This window comes from Melospiza georgiana, chromosome 9 (assembly GCF_028018845.1).
Source record: "Melospiza georgiana isolate bMelGeo1 chromosome 9, bMelGeo1.pri, whole genome shotgun sequence".
Classification (NCBI taxonomy): Eukaryota; Metazoa; Chordata; class Aves; order Passeriformes; family Passerellidae; genus Melospiza; species Melospiza georgiana.
In genome coordinates this window covers 22,126,642-22,146,834 of record NC_080438.1, presented here as the reverse complement: position 1 = coordinate 22,146,834, position 20,193 = coordinate 22,126,642, and the positions used below count along the sequence as shown (strand labels likewise).

The window sequence follows — 20,193 nt, the reverse complement described above, 5'->3', positions numbered from 1 at the left end:
CTGCCGCAGGCCCGTCCTGTTTGTACGGCGGGTCACCGTGCGAACGCCTCCAGGCAGGGCCGGCAGGGCACCGTGCGAACGTCTCCAGTCAGGGCTCAGGGCCCGGCGTCCCGCGGCGGGGCTGAGCGAGTGCAAAAGCCCTCGCGCACACGGGCTGCAGGTCGTGATAGCCTCATTAGCATATGCACATTAGTATTCTGGTTCATTTGCATGGCCCGTGCGCAGCGCTGGGTTCATTAGCATACCTCTATTAGTATTCAGATTTATTCCTGTACCCAGGGTGCATCGTGCGCCGGCGGAGCGGCCCCTGTCGCGCTTTCCGCGGCTGCTCCCCGGTACTGCCGGTGTCCGGCCGCGGGCTGGGTCCCCGTCTGTGCCGCGGGAACAGGTCGGGGCGGCGGGAGAGCCAGGCAGGATGCTCGCCAGTCGCCGTGTCGTGGAGAGGAACAGCCGAGGGACGGTGTGTGCGGGAGAGACGCTCTTGGCATACTCTGGTTTCTCTTCAGATCGTATAAATCTTTCGCCTTTTACTAAAGATTTCCGTGGAGAGGAACAGGCACGAGTGTCGAGAAATTTTTTGAGGCTCCATTTCGGTGGAGCTATCCCTATCCTGGTTTAAAAACAGACTGAAAAAAGAAAACTTTATCAGAAGCTCTCAGCTGTCTACTCAGGTAGTACAAACTGAGAGAAGTAGGTGGAATGGGATATGTAATGCCGTAACTAGCAGAAGTGGTAATTGAAATCTCCGCCACCATCCGTGATGTTATACCCAGGTGGAGAGAGGTGACAAACGCTGTCCCTCAGGCTGTGTCTTGGGACTGGCTGGGATTTTCAATATCACTGACACAGACAGTGGGAGTGAGTCCACCTGCAGCCAGTTCACAAGCTGAGTGCTGTGAGTGACACACCTGAAGGACAGGGTGCCATCTAGGACGACCTGGACAAACTTGGGCCCACAAGAACCTCAGGAAGTTCAACAAGTCCAAGTGCCCTGTGCTGCCTCTGGGTCTGGACAATGCCAGACAAAAAAACCCCCAAAAAACTGGAGAACACATGGTGGAAAACTCACTGAGACTAGGACTGATGAGAAAGAAGTGGGGGTTCTTATGGGTGGAGAGCTGGACACGAACAAAGAGCGAGCAGTTGCAGCCCAGAAAGCCAAATGCATCCTGGGCAGCAGGTCAGAGGAGGCAATTCTGCCCTTTCCTGCTGAATCCAGCTCTCTGGTCCCCAATATAGGAAAGACACAGATATGTTGGAGCAAATCTGGAGGAGGCTGTGAAAATGATCAGAGGGGTGGAGCCTCTCTCCTGTGAAGACAAGCTGAGACACCTGGGTTTGTTGAGCCTGGTAGAGAAAAGATTTCGGAGAGATCTTATTGAGGCCTTCTGGTACTTAAAAGGAGCCTATAAAATAAAGAGAGAATGCCTTTATAAAAAGGCATGTAGTGACAAGGCAAAAGAGAACGCTTTAAAATTAAAAGAGGAGAGATTTAGGTTGAATATAAAAAGGAATTCTTTACTGTGAGGGTAGCAAGGAACAGGTTGCTCAGGGAAGTTGTGGCTGCCCTACCCCTGGAAGGGCTCAAGACCAGGTTGGATAGGTCATTGAGAGATCTGGTCTAGTAGGAGATGTGCCTACTCATGGCACAGGGATGGGAACTAGATGATCTTTAAGGTCCCGTTCAATATAGACCATTCTGTGATTCTATTTTATTTTCCTTACAATTTTTAATTTAATACTACTTCGCTTTAATTATTAAACTCCTTATTCTCAACCCATGAGTGTCTCCCTTCTCTCCCTCCCGCGGGGTGGCGGCAGCCAGCGAGGGGTTCCACGGTGCCCCGCTGGGCTCAAACCACTACGGGACGCGCTAGCCCTGCTGAGGCTGAGCTGCCCCGCCCCGTTACCGCCTGATTTGCATACCCAGGGTGCCCCGCGGTGCCGCCGGTGTCCGGTCCCGCTGTGTCCGGTGCTGCGGCCGCTGCCCCGGGCTGTGAGGGCTGTCCGGTGTGTGCCCCCACCCGGGGCTGGGCCGGGGCAGTAGGGCTGGGAGCGGCGCGGGGGGAGCCGTGCGTCGCCGTGACCTCTGCGGGGGGGAGCCGACGCCGGGAACCTCGCGGAAGGAAATGATGGTATACTCTGGTTTCTCTTCAGATCGTATAAATCTTTCGCCTTTTACTAAAGATTTCCGTGGAGAGGAACAGGCACGAGTGTCGAGAAATTTTTTGAGGCTCCATTTCGGTGGAGCTACTCCTATTCTGTTAAAAAAAAGATGAGCAAAGCACGCGTGTAAGGTGCTCTCAGCGATGTACACGGGCAGTGGCAGATGAGAAAATCATAACAGGGAGTGGAATGCATTAGCTAGCAAAAGTGAAAATTGAATCCTCCACTGCCGTCCGTGTCCAGGTTTTACGGACAGATAATAGGAATTAGTTGGATGGGTGCGGGTCAGGGCGCTATGGGCATTGACGTTATACCCAGGTGGTAACAAACGCTGTCCCTCAGGGAGGTGTCTTGGGACTGGCTGGGGCGTTTAATATCTTGATCGATGACACAGACATTAGGAGTGAGAGCACCCGCAGCCAGTTTACAAGCTGAGTGGTGTGGGTGACGCACCTGCAGTACAGGGCGCCATCTCTCAACCCATGAGTGTCTCCCTTCTGTCCCTCCCGCGGCGTGGCGGCAGCCAGCAAGGGATTCCACGGTGCCCCGCTGGGGTCAAACCACCACGGGGACGCGCTAGCCCTGCTTGAGTCTGAGCTGAGACGCTCCGCCCCGTTACCGCTGATTTGCATACCCAGGGTGCCCCGCGGTGCCGCCGGTGTCCGGCCGCGCTGTGTCCGGTGCTGCGGCCGCTGCCCCGGGCTGTGAGGGCTGTCCGGTGTGTGCCCCCACCCGGGGCTGGGCCGGGGCTGTAGGGCTGGGAGCGGCGCGGGGGGAGCCGTGCGTCGCCGTGACCTGTGCGGGGGGGAGCAGATGGCGCCAACGTCGGGGAAGGTTATGGGGGCATACTCTGGTTTCTCTTCAGATCGTATAAATCTTTCGCCTTTTACTAAAGATTTCCGTGGAGAGGAACAGGCACGAGTGTCGAGAAATTTTTTGAGGCTCCATTTCGGTGGAGCTACCCCTATTCTGGTCAAAAATAGAAAAAGCATTTATTTTGCAAGGTTTTTCACATCTGAGACGTCAAAAAATGTCACGTCTGCCTAATCTCATCGGGGTGTTCAGCCGCACCTCGATACTCCACCAGTACCGAGCCCCCCAGGAGCGGCGCCTCCGCCCGCCCCAAGCCGCACTCCCGCGGCAGGGCCGCTCCCCTCAGCCTCCCTCCCTTCCTCGGACGCGGCGGCGCTGTCCGCTCTCCGGAACTCCATCTCCCGACAGCCACGCCCCGCCGCTAGGCCTGCCGGGAGATGTAGTCCCAGGGCCACTCCCGGCAGGCCGCGCGGCACGGCGGCGCGCGGGGTTTAAACCGGCGGCGGTTGCTGTGCGAGTGTCTCGCTGCTGGGGCGGGACGCGGTTCCTGTCCCCGAGCCATGGACTCCCGCCTCTGCCGCAACGTCTATCCCGGCGTCGTTATTAACATCCAGCGGAGCAGTGGTGAGGAGCGGGGAATGGGGCGTCTGCAGGCTCCCGGCCTCCGCCGCCCGCGGGAGTCCCGGCGGCGTGGGGCGGCCAGGTTTGAGCTTAATGCTGGCTTTTTCCAGGCTTAGTCCACAAGGCCACGGTGAAGGTGGTGAACGTGGAGCACTCCTGCGTGACCGTGGAGTGGTGTGAGAGTGGTGCCACTAAAGGCAAGGAGGTGAGTGCGGGCTGCTCGTGGGCCCTTCCTTCCCCGGGTGCTCCGACGCCGCCGGGCCCGGGCAGCCCGAGGCTCGTCCGGGGCGGGCGGGCAGCAGCTCGCTCCGTGCCCTCCTTCTTTTATATGTAATGAAAGCAATGCTTTAGGTGTGCTAAGGTAGAGTGTGAGAGCTGCAGTGCCAAATCTGTACCCTTTGCCTTTCAGAGGGATCAAGGAGGTGTTGGGCCTCTCACACTGTCGACTCCCAATGCTCCCAAGATTCCAGTTTTCCAGCTCTGTTGGCTTTCCATGTCTTACATTATGGCCTTCAGGGTCTCCTTAAAATCTGTTACTAATAAGGTGCTGGGTTTAATTTCCTGAATTTCTGCACCAATATGAAATAAATCCAGTGTGAGATGGGATGGGAGAGAGGGGGATCTGGGGCATTTGAAGGTTATATGGCTGAATTCCTGACACTTGAACAAGTCTGATACTCAGCAAATGTACTTGTCCTTCTGGTCTCTCTAGAAACATGCAGACTCTGGATTTCAGTGAAAATCTTAAAAGTTGCCAATGGCTGGTTGTTAGAAACCAAGTCTTACTCTGTGCATGTGCCTGCTGCATTCAAATAGAAAAAATATACAGATTTGGATATAATGGCTAAATTGCATTTATGTGTTAAGATGTTAAATCTTTAGGAAGATACTTCAAAATACAACAATTTTCTTATGTGCTTATGTGTATATGCTGTGCATGTGATGAGGTAAAGGCAGAATTGATTTCACATGGGTGTCAGTCAGGAATAGTTGGTCCCAGGTGCAATTGTTTGCAGTAGCAAGTGAAGATACAGCTGAATTAAGTTATGGATTAAATGCTGAATCCTTCATTTCCCAGAGTCTAAGCAGCTCTTTGACGTTTATTTCGGTAAGCACAATCACACAGTAAACACTTAATGCTCTCCTAGCACAGAAGTTACAGAGCTGCTGAGATTTACTAAGATTAGCAGTGGCAGATTAGAGCAGGGGATGCCAAATGGGCTTTGCCCTTCTCTTCAGAAGTGCTCTATGGCACCTGCAGAGCTGTGTGGTGTTTGGCAGATGAGGGTAAATGGCTTAACTAGCACATTTTGTCTGGTGTATTTAGATGTACCAGATTGTTCAAATGGAATAGCAACTACTGTTTTGCTCTTCCAAGCAATTTTAATGTAATGTTTGGCAGGCAGTGGGTCAAGTTTGTTTGCCTTCACTGAAAGTCCAGATTAGAAAAAATACCAGTCCCTAACTGGAAGCAGCAGTATTCTATCATGTGAAATCCGGCCTTTGCTCTTGCAGGTTGATATTAGTGATGTCATTGCAATAAATCCTGAATTATTAGAACTACCTCCTGCTGATGTGAAAGAGAATGTTCCCGTGCAAGACAACGTAACTTCACAGGTGAGTGCTTTAAAGTAGTTTTGCTTTTTCTAAGGTACTAATGCATTGTTCTTGTTCTGTATAATACTCTCAGTCTTAAAATTTGAGATCTCTAACTTGCTTTTCTGTCTCATAGTTAGGCTTTGGTCTGAAATTCTTGTCATATTGATGTTGCCCTGAAGAGCAATGCTAGGCATTTGCTGTTTACTCCAATTGCTTACAGCATTCCTTGTTTTTCAGAAACAGAAGCGTAGAACAACCCTCTCAAAAATTCCTGCTCCTCGAGAAGGTGAGAAAATGTCCTTTTTTTTTTTTTCCTCTGCTATGCCCTTGTGGATCTTTCACTGGGGCCATAATATTGTACTTTAGTACATCTTTTAGGCAGTGCTAACAAATGTTTCATACCAATGTTTTGGACTCCTGAGGGCAGGAACTCTCCTAACAGGTTGCTGTCCTGCTCCTATGGGCTTTGTTGATGTGTTCTTCTCTTCTGCAGTATTCCTGTAGTTATTCCCTGCTTTAAATGTCACCAGGCAGTTGCTGTTGCAGTGAGTTTGAAAGCTCTGCATGGAGCTTTGAAAATGCCACAAACAACAGAAGTTAAGTGCCAATTATTAAGATTAAAAGTGTCAGAATGAGAGTTGAAAGGATAAGGAAGAAATAGTGGTGACAAATGTATGTCTCCTCATTAAGCAGCCTCCCTGGACAATAAGTAGAGCTTTATGCTTGGAGACTTTTCAGAGCAGGCAGCCAAAGTGCCAGCTGGTGTGCCCAGCTCCCTGATTGTATGTCAGTACAATGTGTTGGGCAAAGCCAGAAGGGTAGATAGAGATGTCACTGTGGCATTGCTAAGAAATTGTTCTTCCTGAGGTGTCAGGAGTTAGAAAATGCCTATTTTCTACCTTCTCTTAGCTTTATCAGCTGACTCTTTAGGCTTTTTAAATTGCGAATGGCAGCATTACAGGTCTATTTCTAATACACTGTATGATGCTGAGGTTGAATGATTGCTGATTTAATGATTCTCTTAAAGTGCATAGTTAGCCAAAACTTGTGCTTCTCCATTCAATTGAGCTGTAAACAAAACATCTGGGTATGTTTGGCCTCTTCTGTTGCATGCAATGTGAGACAGAGAAGCTGGTCCCAGAAGACAACAGCACAAATTTCCTGCCATCAGAGAGGCAGGAGTTATCCAAGAATCCTAATGTGTAAGAAGCTTTTCTGTACTGGAGTACAGTACAGCTCCTGATCTTTCTCAAATTCAGAGAACTCCGTAAATTTTGTGAACTGACAAGCAAAATGATGTTAAGTCATATCTGTCTATATATAGGTCTGTTAATAGAACTGGATAGCCAGCTGGAAAACACAATGTGTGTTAATCCAGTCACTGGTTGATGGAAACATGTCCTTGCAGAGGTCACAGCTCTCCTGAGGTATAGAATCTAATTGCATAACTGAAATATCTCTTGCCTGTCCTAGTGGCACGGTCTTGTCACTGCTCAGAGCTTAGAGCAGCAGTGTTTACAGTATTCATCAAATAATTTCTGTTGTTAAAACTAGCTAAGGCCCAGGAGTGTCAGAGTGTCTGTCCTGTTGCAAACTCTGCTCTGCACCATTTAGAAAGCTAACATCAGCTTCTCTCATGTTCTTAGACTAAAGAAATTAAGGAAGATCAGCAGGTGTCTGTCTCTCTCTTATCCAGGAAAGGAGAGAAGCAGTGCTTTCAGAGTTAGTTAAGGAATGATATTGCCTCAGTCCCATGAATCAATAGGAATTTTTGAGGATGCTGAATATCCTCATATACAAGAATCACTTGAATCAAACCCATTTAGATGGAGTGAATCCCCCAGTTAATCTGCCTGTCCAGGAGCACCAGCATTTATAGAAACAGTGCTGTTGAGTGTGAGATGAGATCAGGCCTGGGCATGTGGGACAAGAGAGAATGCAATAAAATGCCCTTTCTGAGTATAATGAAAATGATGCTTTTTGTTTCTAAAATTGCAGAAGTCACATTTAATGTCTCTGCAAATGAGCAGAAGATTCAAGGTAAAGAGTTAATGGGAACAATGAATTTTGTGTATGGTTTTAAGAAATTTGATTCAGAGTTTGAAAGAACCCTTGGTCCTTAACAGATCTGGTATCCTTTGAAATAAGTCATTCATTCTGGATAAATTCTAATAATTGCTGGTCACAAGAGGTGAAGGGAGTTCTAGCTTGCATATCACACTTTCTTTTTCATATCAGATTTGCCTTTTTTTTTTTAAACTATTGAGGTAAACATTCCAATCTTTGTCCTAGGAAGCTTTGTAAAGGACTTGATCTCAGTGAAAGAAATACCTTGGCATGTGAAAATGGAGACTGCCTACAAAGGGACCTTTTTCAAAGATTTGCTGTTGTAGTTATACAGTGTTTTTTAGCTGAATGTAGTGCCGTGGAGCTCTCAGCCTACTGTGCACCACACACAGCCTGTGTGTGGGTGGGCACAGTGCTGCCCGTGGCCAGTTGCCAGGCTGCTGTGCCCATGTCACTATCAAAGAGTTAATGCATGCAGCCCTGCAAGTGTGAAGCTTCAGAGCATTTAGTGGTTTTCTGACTTAAAACTTCCTCCTTCCTAGGTATTGTTAGGGTGTTGGAACTGCCATATCCTTATGTGAATCCTTAGTGGGATCTGAAAGAAATTCCCTGGAATCGCAAATCTGAAATGAACTGTTTGCTTTTCTGTAGTGATGGGTTTATTGACCACTTTTCACCCACACGCATTGCTTTGTGCACTTTGCTAATGAGAAAGATCCTTTTAACCACACCTTCTTCTCCACTGCTCTGTACTTTGTGAACAACTGATTAATTGCAAGTGTCTGAGTGTCCCTGGATTCCTGTTTCCAAAGCTGTGCGTGGCCGTTCCAGGATGTCTGCTCTCACAGAACCCCAGTGTGGCTTCCAGGAAGATGAAATGGCAGTAGATCCCTCCACTTCTGTGCAAACCAGAAAATATTTGGCTGGTAAGTGGAGACACAGTTCAGTGAATTCTTATTGTGAAACAATTTTCACTTTTGAGTGCATTTAATTATTCAAACTGCAAATCTCAGTGGGAGAGCAACCTGAAATTTTCATAGATAAAATGAGACCTAGAGGTTTGCCCCTATGCAAATATCTAGGGCTCCTGCCTGAAGTTGTTTCCAAACTCCTTTGGAAAGCATGTTGTGCATAATGATGTACTTTCTTAGCCAGAGAGCTGTGGTTGGGCAAATTGGGTGGATGTGCTATCTGCTTAATGACATAAAAAGGTATTCATGGTGCTAGAGTGGGAAGAGAAGTGCCTAAACACTGCTGACAACACACACTGTAACTGTATTGGTAGTAGTTTTACCTATACTGGCTGAGTAAAGCAAGAACTTGAGCCTCCTTGAATTACAAAGTTGTAGTTATTTATTTTATTAGGCTACCCTAAAAATAGCTGAAGGCATGCCTTGCATGTTAAGTTATACAAAAACACTGAAATCAGAGGCTTGATAGTAAATTCTTGTCTAGTTGGTTTGGCCTTGAGTTGCAGCATTGTGTGAAATGTTTTTTGGCAAAGGATTTAAAAGTTTACTTGCACATTTACCACAGGTTTTAGATAGTTCACTCTCCTGCTGCAGAAGTTGAGAAATGCCTGTGGTCTATGAGGCTTTACAAATGACAAAATTATTCTTGATCTCTGCAATCTAACAATTGGTTTTGGTCTTTGGCTTCTTTGCTTCTTTGTGCAGCTGGCCGAACCAGGCCTACTGGGCTGAGTTGTGTTCCAGAAGCTTCCCTGGAAAATGTAAATGGAAATCCAGAGAATCATCTGTCTGCTGCTAGAACAAACTGTTCAGTGAGCCCAGGTACCTGGGAGCAGTGGGTAAAGACTGACTCATCAGTCAGCAGTGAATCACTGTGGTTGCTGCTTTGTGTACTCAGTCTAAAGCTTTGAAAAGGTGACTTTGGCAGCAGGACAGAGTATGTTGATCACTTTTTATTACAGATGTGCAATTCTGTTATAGTGGTATTGCCTCAGAAATGCTGCCTTTGCTTTAGGGTGGTAGTGTGACTTCCAAGGTAGTTTCTGTGATAGTTAGATCTGATTTGGGAAGGAAGTGCTGCAAAATTAATGGCCATCCTTCTGAAGATGATTGTTTCCTGCATGAGCTAGTCTGTCAGCAACCTGGAAAAGTTGAAATATTTGTTTTATGCTTAAAACCTAGTATGAAATTTTAACCCAAGGAACTGTTTTCATTTTGTCTAGTTCGAAGAAGATCTAACATTGTGAAAGAGATGGAGAAAATGAGAACCAAGAGAGAAGAAAAGAGAGCTCAAAATAGTGAAATCAGGATAAAACGAGCACAGGTGGAGTACTCTACAATGCACCTGTAAGGGGAAATTCTATAGGATCCTGGACTACAGGAGTTTAAACCAAAACATATTTTGGACAGACTTTGTTCTTAGAAAGCTTTACATAAGGATGGATTGATTCTGATTTTTAGGAAGTTATGAATCTTGTAAAATGCTTTGAATTGCATACACCTGCTTGTTTAATAGTCTCTGTGGCCTTTTTTTGCTGTAACAGATCAATTGCATTCACATCCATGGTTTTCCATGCAGGAGTTTGACAGCAGCTATCCAAACTGGGAGTTTGCACGTATGATCCAGTCATTCAGAGCAACTTTAAACTGCCAGCCAATATCTATAAGTGATCCAGTAAGTAAATACGGAGGCTACTAACTGCAGCCTGGGGACAGACTTCTCTATTTTGTACTGAAAATGTTGGCATCAAGCAGTTGGTGCATCGCTGCACCTTGGAAATCCTCTGAGCATATTGAGGAAGTTGGGGTTATCTGTAAGGTCACTTGCCTTCCCTATTTAGGGCTAAGCTGTCTTGTTTTACTTTGTCACTAGTGAAGAGTCTGTGGTTCAACAATTATCATGCAAATGATGTGTGACCATCAGTTGCACAGCCATCATTGTAGGAATAGGTACAATTTAAAATGGTCTGTTGACCTATTACAGAACATGCTAATCGATTTTTAAATATGTCAAAAAGTGGAGAAGCAAAAGTAGAGGTTGAAAACTATAGAACCCTTGCTTGGTCAGTACCCTCAGCCATTAAAAAACCCTGTGTACCTATTGCTGTGTGTGACAGGAGAGGAGCTTGTTACCTTTCCTTTCTGTCTCACCCAATGGCATATGCACTTCCCATCTCATCTGATATGTAGCTGTGCTGCACAAATAACTCGCTGCATCAATAAAGAACTCCAGGTTACCAAAAACCTCTGGGGTAAATGAAAGTCTTAATTTGCCTGAATAATTACTTGACCATAGCTGCAGTTTTGATATCATAAATTTTGCTGGAAAGCATTTCTATCTTACATGTTGGAGAATGCTGCATAAAGGTAAAATATTTGTAGTGTTGCTTTTGCCCTGAATGCACTTTAAGACTGACATCCCTGCATGAGTGGGTCAGCTCAGAAGCAACTCTGGTCAGCATAAAGAAAAATGGATGTGAGGGAGCACTGGATCTCTCTGTAATAGAGCAAGTGTAATTGGGAAATACTTACTATTTTCTTACTTTTCTTTTAGATAGAAGAGCACAGGATTTGTGTCTGTGTGAGAAAGCGCCCTCTCAATAAGCAAGGTGAGTGTACTGACCAAACAGCTCTGTCTTGAACAGTCTGACTTTGTTCAAAGTGTTTTTGTTAAAACTGAGGGTCTTTTCTGTCAACAGAACTTCTAAAAAAGGAATGTGATGTGGTTACTGTTCCGAGCAAGTGTGTCCTGATGGTGCATGAGCCAAAGCAGAAAGTGGACCTAACAAAATACCTTGAAACCCAAACATTTAGATTTGATTTTTCATTTGATGAAACTGCTTCGAATGAAGTGGTGTACAGGTAATGCTTGCTGGAAATGACTTTCAGATAAAAGGATGGAGCTATGGCCAGATGGCATCTAAGCTTAAGAAACTTACTTGAAATAAGTATTAGAATCCTTTTTGGAGGAAGCTGAAGGACTGAAAAGTCTAAGGCTTATTTTTAGCATAGCCTTACTCATTGCCTAAGGAATTGCTTATTTTTTGTTTTGTTTCTTGTGAAAACTGATGCTGATGAAGCAGTGTATGAAATATTTGCTGTAACTATTTTTTTTTCTTTTGAATATTCAGATTCACTGCTAGACCTCTTGTAGAGACCATCTTTGAGGGTGGGAAGGCGACATGCTTTGCATATGGCCAGACAGGCAGTGGCAAGACACATGTAAGTTTTTCTCCAAGGTCTCCAATTTTCTAGCTTTGATAAAGTATTTCAAACCTTCCTGATGCTTGAGCATGAGTAGGATTGTGTAAGAAGTTTGGATTTTGGTTTTATTGTCTTAAAGCTAATACTTTGTAAGATGTTAACTCTTTTTCTATAGCTTTATGTACTAGTAGGTTTCCTTTGAGATTGTGTGGAAAATTGTACTGGCTTTTCAAAAGATTTAGAAAAACTCTTTTTAGAAAAAAAGAATAAGGAATATAAAAAGATTTTTTTTCTCTTTAGAAAAAAAGAAAAGCTGACTTTAAAAGATTGAGGATGTATTGATAGGTCAGTTGGCTATTCCTTGCCTCAAATGCCTGTTGCTGTTTAACTCCTGTCTGTATAGAGGGGCCATTAGCCTACATCTGAGACATAGGCCAGTCTCTCCTGTGTTTTGAGCTTGGAGGCATTCCAGAGAATTCAGCAATTATATAAAAATAAGCCTCATGATGCACATAAATATTTAAGTGATCTGGTTTTGTTTGTGAAGTGGGTGAGTTAATGTATTTGCTTTCTAACCACCCTTCCACTCTAACATTGCAGCTTTAGGAGTTGTGAAAATTCTTTTGTCTCAAAAGAGAACGCTTGCTCTAAACTTTCAACAGCTGTGTTGTCTTTAACTTTCTTCTTCTGGGAACTATGGAGAAGAATCCTCACAGCATGATGGTGGAGTCAAATGTGCTGTCCTGCTCTGCAAGAAGCATTTACCTCAAACCACAGTGATCTGCAAAGGGCTAATGCACTGCTTTGAGTAATCATTCATTGCTGTTTTTCAGTGATAGAGGCAAGTTTTAGGTTAGGACCTCCTATCTTCAGTGCCATGTAGTGAGCTGTAGATCTTTTCCAGTAATCCAGACAAAAAGGTGGAGCTTTATACAAGTTTGAACACAGGCTGCCTTCATTGCACTGGAAAGGGCAGAGAAACCTGCTTACCTGAGCCTCATTATAGGAATACAGCTGTGATGCACTAAAATCACAGGTGAAGTTACTTTCTTTTCCCAGTCCTAGGGCAAAACTAGTGCAGGGACAACAGAGACTGGAGTGTTGCACATTAAACTCTGCTAGATTGAGACTGTGTCATGGAATTGAGCTGTGTTTTAAATAACAGTGGTAGAGCAAGTCACTAGGATAGCATTAACTGAAATTTTTTTTGTAATTAAAGATACTTGGGTCAAAGGAGTTAAAGGTATTGTCTGCCCTAAATTTGTATTTTCATGTTAACTTTTGCAAGTAGTTGTAAAAATGTTTTGACCTAGATCCTAACAAATGAAGCTTTCTATTCTGACTAGAGGCTGTTTGGTTGCACTGTCACAGTAGTTTCCTTGGAGGAACAACTGCTTTGACTCTGCACGCCAGAGCCTTGCAGGTGCACTGCTTTGTGTAGGCCAGATCTTCTTTTTGAACTGATAGGAAAGCTGCAAACTAATTTGGCACTGCATTCCAGTAATCTTGCTGGCATTGGGGCTTATCTATGGTAACTTCCTAGTCTGTTTTTGGCATGAAGATCAGGTAGGCTGACTTGTTGGTGCCATGCCTGACCCCTGCCCTGTTCTCTTCACAGACTATGGGTGGAGACTTCTCTGGGAGAAGCCAGAATGCCGCAAAGGGCATATATGCTTTTGCCTGTGAGTTGATTCTTCTATACGTACAAAAATCAGATTAATGCTTATTTTTCTTAACTAGGTAAGATCTGCTTTTCATGGTTATTTTAAAAATGCACAGTAGAAGATACATAAAGTATTTGTGTTTTCAGTAATAAGAACTGGTGTTTGCAGGAGGTATGATTATTTTTTCATTCATTTCACAAAATATTTTCCTTTAGCCTGTAAGTGTCTACATCCATACTGAACTCACCAGAAGCTACTTGTTTCTGATAAGTTTACTCATTAGGCATTTGCTGGGCAGAACCATTTAATTTTGATTCTTCTGCTTTGCTTTTGTCTCAGACATATCTGAGATCTGAGTACAACACAACTCTATAAATTTGTGATGTAAAACTTGTTAGGCAAAAGGATGTATGTATTGTGTTTCTTTCCATAAGCCTTAAATGCAAAAAAAAAAACAAAACCAAAAAAAACCAAACCTAGCATGTCCAAAATTATTTCAGAAAACAGACGCTTAGAAGCCCCTCCTTGATAATGTCTAGAAAGTACCACAAAACCTGACCTTTACCTTCCCTTTAGAAAGACACAATGTGAACTTAGCAGCAAGGCAGCTGAACCAGGAACTGGTTGGCTGATCTCTGAAAAATAGTTATGACTGGCCCTGAAGGAATCTTTGCTTTTCAGCTCAGCTTCAAAATCTGGAGCCTAATTGTGAAAAGCTGCACTAGATCCAGCCACAGGGTCAACTTAGCTGGTATATTGTCTCCAAACTTCAGCAATGCAGATGTTCAGGGAGGCATGTTTTCTAAACTTTCTGCAAGATGTACTTGAAACACACACATGTGACTTTTTCAGGCATGTCAAAACAATAGAGGATCCCAGTGTTCCCTCAGAGCAGTAAGGATTGTTATCTGTGGGTGGCATTAGCAGTTGAAACTCCTGTATTTCCCTGTTTTCAGTCCCTGGGTAAGGATGCTGCTCAATCTGTTCTCCAGATGGTAGCACAGCACTGATTGTTAGCATTTGTTTGGATGACTGTCACTCGGTGCTAGACACTGCCTTATAGCTGTGCAGTGTTTGACAGTAGATCAAGTAGCAACTAGAATATGTTTTAAGCAAATTAACTAGTGTCTTTCCTCACTAGCACAAGATGTCTTCCTCCTCCTAAACCAGCCCAGGTACAGGAATCAGAATCTGGAAGTCTATGTGACTTTCTTTGAAATATACAACGGAAAAGTAAGACCTGTTTTTATTTTTAAATCTTGACCCGATTTCTTTGGTTGACTATTTAATAAGTAGCTGAGTCAGACTTCATACCTTCTATAGTTCTATGTATTATGTTTATATTGGGTGTGTTTTGGTTTGAATTTGAAGTGTATGTTAAAGATGCTGTTTCTATATAACTTTATACAAAGACAGGGAAAAATACTTACAAGGAGTCCTTGTTTAGATTTGCCTCAATCTTTTTGCCCAAATATAGGTGTTTGACCTCTTGAATAAGAAGGCCAAACTTCGAGTCCTGGAGGATGGCAAGCAACAGGTCCAGGTTGTTGGTCTCCAAGAAAACCCAGTTAGCTGTGCTGAGGATGTCATCAAAATGATCTCGATGGGCAGTGCTTGCAGGTGTGGTGACTTAAAATCTATAAAAGAGGAGTCATGTCCTGTTGCATCTCCATGTTTAGAAAAGCCTATATGATGCCTGTAGCTGGTGCTTTGACATGTAAACAGAAGGTTGTTCCCAGTAAAGGCACTGAGCAGTCTCTGCATGAATACCAGGGAGTGGTTACACAACAAAGGAGTGGAAGGGCTGGGTTCAGCCTGCCTCCCATAGGAAGTGTTGGAAACCCTCGTTCATGTATCCTCATGGAACTCCAATAAGAGAAACCATTCACATGAGGAGATGGCTGCCTTGGTGCTTTCTAGTATCAGCTAGTCCACAGGAATACAAGTAGCTCCCTGTGGGCTTGTAAGATCAAGGAACAGCAGCTGGTATGAAGCATAATTGCAAAAATGGTTTGGCTTAACTGCAGGCCAGATAAGCTATTCCAATGGCAACAAAAATACTGCATGTTGTTCAGGAATCCTGTCTAAAGAATCCTTGAAAGCAGGTGCCAAGGGACAGCTGTAGGCTTGGCACATCATCCTGGCAGGAAAGGCTATGGTGGGGGCAGCTCTGCCATCATACTAGTATCTTTAATTGGGAGCTAAAATCTGTATTTCCAAGTCTTATCTGCTTCAGTTAAGTTGCCACTGCTGTGGAAATATTTGTAGGCAAATGAGAGCTTCTTGGCTTCTGTACTGCACTGTATGGGCAAATATGCACATCCTAAAAGTTTATTCGGCATTCTGTGCAGCCTTTTTTGGCTAGCAATTTAGTCATGAACTGTTGTTATATTTCAGGCTATTCCTTCCTTTTTCCCCAGTAGCAGGAATGACGGTGGAACAGTGAACCTGCCAGCATTCTCAGGGAATAAATGATAAAGAAGGTCACAGGGAGATTTAAATTAAAAGATGTCACTCTGTGCCTTGCAGTAATGGGGCACGTGCAGCTGCACAGCAGAGGTGAAGTGCCAAGCCAGCTTGGCTGGAGAAAGGGATTTACCATGATTGTAATGTGCTAGCACAGCTAATGCTGTTTAGTGGGGAGCTTGGCTGAGCTTACTGTATAATGGCAGATGCATTAGGAAAATGACATGTGGTGTGCTGAAGCTGTGACTTCCAGCTCAAGTGCATGTGAGGCTTTAGCACTCAGAAAGGCATTCCAATGTAGGCTGGCTGAGTTGAGCCAGGCAGCTAAATAGCCTTAAATTTCTATAACCAGGGTGCAGGTTGGTGTTTTTCACAAGTAGTTCTGTGCTCTTATATCAGAAACAATTCTATAGTTCACACAAACTTAAAGTATTAATGTGTGGGAAAACCCTAGGAGGTTAATTGAATGGCTACAGGTCTTATCTAGTGCTGTCAGGACCTGTTGTTTTGTTACACATTTCTAAGGCTTGTTTGCATCTCTGCTGAAGGACATCTGGGCAGACTTTTGCAAATGCCAGCTCTTCCCGGTCACACGCCTGCTTCCAAATCATCCTGCGCCGAAGAGGACAAATGATTGGCAAATTTTCCTTGGTGGATCTGGCAGGAAATGAAAGGGGTGCAGACACATCTAATGCTGATCGGCAGACACGGATGGAAGGTGCTGAAATCAATAAGAGCTTGCTGGCTTTGAAGGTGAGCTACAGCTCCTGGACCAGAGTGATAATCCACATGTGGATTCTAACTCTGGGGTTTTCTGTTGTTTCATTCCAGTATGAGGAAAAAACCAAAAAAGTCTTAGTTTAGGATGTGAGCAACCTAAAAATAGAGTATACTTCCATTTAGAAGGTTTCCAGGAAAGTAGTGCAGTCTTGTCAGGCCAGACACTGGTACAGCTATTTCAAGCTTCATTCAATGACCTTTATTAGTGTGAGGGGGTTTGTGACATATGATGGCTATACCTACTGTCCTGTGACAGTCAGATACCTGGAGTATATTTTAAAGATTATGAAGAACTTGGAGCAATACATGTGACCATTCTTCAGCCTGTTGGGTTTACCAGCAATTGGTGGTTGATATCTTGCAGAGCTGTTTGAAGAGAGGTGCAACACTGCATTCACAATACTGTCTTTTTGTAGGAGTGCATCCGAGCTTTAGGGCAGAACAAGTCCCACACCCCTTTTCGGGAGAGCAAGCTGACACAGGTGCTAAGGGACTCTTTCATAGGAGCAAACTCAAGGACCTGCATGGTGAGTATGCACGTGTCAAGCACAATGCTTGGCTTCTAATTCAACCCAAATAGCTGCATGTTCCTCTACAGCAAGAGTTTTTTTTAATCAGAAAGCTTTAGATCTTGTTAAACAAACAAAAAACCCAAATATTTTCCTCATGGAAACTTGCCCATGGTGAGTGAGATAATAAATTTGTGAGTTGTGCCCACTCTTGTAGAAGCAGGGCTGTGGAAGTCTTTTTAATACAGTGAATCTGCAAGAGAGCTTGGTGTGGTCTCAAAGGGCTTTGCTTTCTGTGGATGGTGAAGTACATCAGGTGCACACAAAGACAGTGGAAGTGGGATACAGGGGTGCTGGCATGTCCTACAGAATCCATAAAGAAAAATGGACTTGGCTGTCTCAACTCCAGCTCTTTGTCCGCAAATGTGCCAGCTGTGTGGGGAGATGTGTAGGACCATTAATGAGCAAAAGTCAGGTAGGAGTCACTAAGATTTCTTTTGTGTTTACAGATAGCAATGATTTCTCCAGGCATGAGTTCGTGTGAATACACCTTAAACACACTGAGATATGCTGACAGGTAATGGCCTTTCTGACCTGGGGATTATAATCTTATTGTAAAAGGTGGTTTAGCTGCTTTTACTCTGCCCTTTGGAACCTCAAGTTCTCGTGTATTGTTTGTGTTGGCAACCTGGAGGATGGTTGTTAAGAGCAAAGTACCTTAGAGCTGTCATATGAAACCAGCCTGGGTGTTGTATGTGAGACATAATAGAGATGATGTAAAACCATGAGTAATGTCTCTTCCTCAAAGGAATCTCCTCTCATGCTAGACTTCAGACTGCCCTGGTTCTTGTAGGGAGTTTACCCTGTCCTGAATGGTTATCTCTATGCCTTTTACTGTTTGTAGTACTTTGTGACCCATCTGTAAGGGTGTGCTAAGAATGTGTGTCATGAATGTTTTAGTTCACTCAAAGAATCACTGGCAAAGGTAGCAGCAAAAGCAGTTTCAAAATTAAATGAAAGACACAGTTTGTTGGCAAGGTTCACTCTACTACTGATTAGGTGGTTAAAGCACACAGAGGAGAAAATTTACTAAAATCAATCTAAAATTAAAATAAACTTAAAATTATCTACCTGGAAGCCTGGGGAATGGAAAAAGGGGTAAGGTTAGAAAAAGAGTAAAGATGAAAAGAACTGAAGGACACCCTCCCCTTGAGTTACAAGGTTCATGTGACCCCCTTGCCAAACATAGCCCTGGGACTTGACCAACGGTTTAGGCCTAAAGATTTTAACTTCACTTAATCCATAGCCTAATTTAAATAATTTAACATAAGATTCTATTGAATTTACTATAAGCACAACACTCACAGGCCTAACTTACTTACAAATACTTCACATACTTAAGAATCTAAGACTGTAACCTTCATAGTATATTTGCTGTAGCACAGTCACACACATACAAGGGGTATGTACCACCTGCCGTGAAGGGATTTTGGTCCCAGCTCAACTGATGCCTGTGTAACTGCCAGAGTGGCTCATGGATGCCAGACAGAAAAGTTTCCTTAACACAAACATCTCCTGGCTTTCCTTCCCATGGTATTCAGGAGTTTCTGCCCATATAAGCCTGTTCTGGGGATGGTAACTGTGTGACTCTTAAAGTGCAACTGATTGATTCTTGCTGAGTGCCGATTGATTGATTGCAGCAGCTGCTTTGTGATACTGTAGCCAAGAAACTGATGGAAGATGGATTTGAGTGACAAATCTTCTTGTTGCAGAGTGAAAGAGCTCAGCCCTCATGATGGAGGCAGTGAAACCCAGAGTCAGATGGAGACTGAGGAGGCTGAGACCAGTACTGAAGGCTCAGGTCTTCAACTCAATGTATGTGTGGGCAGTGGGCTAACCAGAACTCAAAGCTGGGAACAACCTGCTGTTCTTACCTGGGCTGTTTCTTACAGTTCTGCAAGGATGAGGAGGAAGAGTTCTTTCCACACATGTTCAACTATCGAGAGGTTATGACTCAAATCAGTGAACGGGAGGAGAAGGTTGTAGAACAGCTCAGAGAACTGAGACAGGTATGGGGGAGCAGCACACCCAGCCCAGGCCACCTTCTGTATGTTGATAGCAGCTTGCTTTGTATGGGCCAAGTGCTGCTGGGGAGGTACCAATGCAAGATGCTGTACTACTGGTGGTACTTCTCCCTCATTGCCAACTTTTTCCTGTATTTTCTGGCCTAGCTGGTTAAACTGGGCATTTCAGTGCTTTTGCCAATTTCCTTTCCCCTCCAAATAGCAACCTCTACTTGCTGCTAATGAGCACTGATGGCTCCTGGTCTGTAGAAGTTCAGCTATGTTGATTAGACTGTCAGATTTGAAGAAACTAATTGAATTTCTAGAAAGTCCATTTCTCATCACTGTTATCCTTGTAAATACAGAAAATTACTACTGAACTTGACTGCCTCTTGGAAATCACAGAGAAACCAGATTATGATCTTGAGACCTTTGTGAGCAGAGCTAATTACTTCATAGAGGACAGCTCAAGAAATTTCCTTTGTGTCAGAGGTATGTTAGAGCCTGTATCTGACTAGCACTCTCACTAATGCTTTTCCAAAGACCTGAAAGTAACACCAGCATAGCTGTGGGGGTTTGAGCACCCAGCCCTGCATAGCTGAGGTCTGCTGAGACTGACAGCTGTTCTGGAGAGTTCAGCTTCCTGATCAGTCACCCTGTTACTCTTCCCTTTTTTTACAGAAACACTGGATGCCCTGGGGACTGCCATGCAACTGGAGGAGCAAGCCAGCAAGCAGATTAGCTGGAAGAGGCCTTAATCATTACAGCAAAACCTGGTTCACAAGCAATCTTTCATGCACTTGTCTTGTCTTGCATATTTGTCAGTGGTTTGCATCACTCCTGTTTTAAATGTGGTAGGGTGTCTGCAGGTCACATGCCCAAAGGCAGTGAACACAGCAGCCTTTTTCTTCATGGCCTGTATCAGGGTGCTCAGCAAAGTGCTAAAATGCACCCGCTGCAAGGCTTGGGTAGGGGGCCTGAGAGTCTGCAGTCTCTGCCTGCAGAGATAGCTAGCCCTTTGCTGGTGACAGTGGTTTCCCCTAAGAGAACTACACATGTGTAGTACATTACCTTTTCCAGATGTGCTTGAAACATTGCAAAACTGTTACAAGTTTTGCTTTTCTAGAAGGAAATAAAATGGACTATATGATTGTAAAAACCAGTATTTTAAGAAGTTGAATAAATAAATGTTCTTGGATTTCACTATCTTATCTGTCCTATAAAAAATATTTCTTGGTAATTATGGTAAAGTTTAACAGCTCCTAAAGAC

At 44.3% G+C, this 20,193-nt stretch overlaps 1 protein-coding gene and 3 non-coding genes across 4 annotated transcripts; all 4 read left to right on the top strand.

Annotated features, from left to right (window-relative positions):
* The first annotated feature begins 486 nt into the window (after positions 1 to 486).
* On the top strand, positions 487 to 601 carry LOC131087263 (U5 spliceosomal RNA). The gene has a single exon (XR_009114875.1). It is a non-coding gene; the product is annotated as a U5 spliceosomal RNA (small nuclear RNA).
* Positions 602 to 2,137: 1,536 nt separating this feature from the next.
* On the top strand, positions 2,138 to 2,252 carry LOC131087262 (U5 spliceosomal RNA). The gene has a single exon (XR_009114874.1). It is a non-coding gene; the product is annotated as a U5 spliceosomal RNA (small nuclear RNA).
* A 759-nt stretch (positions 2,253 to 3,011) lies between these two features.
* Positions 3,012 to 3,126, top strand: LOC131087261 (U5 spliceosomal RNA). Its single transcript, XR_009114873.1, has one exon. It is a non-coding gene; the product is annotated as a U5 spliceosomal RNA (small nuclear RNA).
* Positions 3,127 to 5,115: 1,989 nt separating this feature from the next.
* Positions 5,116 to 20,121, top strand: KIF2C (kinesin family member 2C). Its single transcript, XM_058030130.1, has 18 exons — positions 5,116 to 5,217; positions 5,437 to 5,485; positions 8,079 to 8,192; positions 9,461 to 9,561; positions 9,817 to 9,912; positions 10,792 to 10,846; positions 10,937 to 11,099; positions 11,369 to 11,459; positions 13,060 to 13,123; positions 14,247 to 14,338; positions 14,583 to 14,725; positions 16,120 to 16,324; positions 16,768 to 16,878; positions 17,370 to 17,437; positions 18,633 to 18,741; positions 18,822 to 18,929; positions 19,289 to 19,415; positions 19,605 to 20,121. The coding sequence occupies exons 3-18, from the start codon at positions 8,099 to 8,101 to the stop codon at positions 19,679 to 19,681; spliced, it is 1,704 nt and encodes a 567-aa protein (XP_057886113.1). The 5' UTR covers positions 5,116 to 5,217; positions 5,437 to 5,485; positions 8,079 to 8,098; the 3' UTR covers positions 19,682 to 20,121.
* The last annotated feature ends 72 nt before the right edge of the window (positions 20,122 to 20,193 follow it).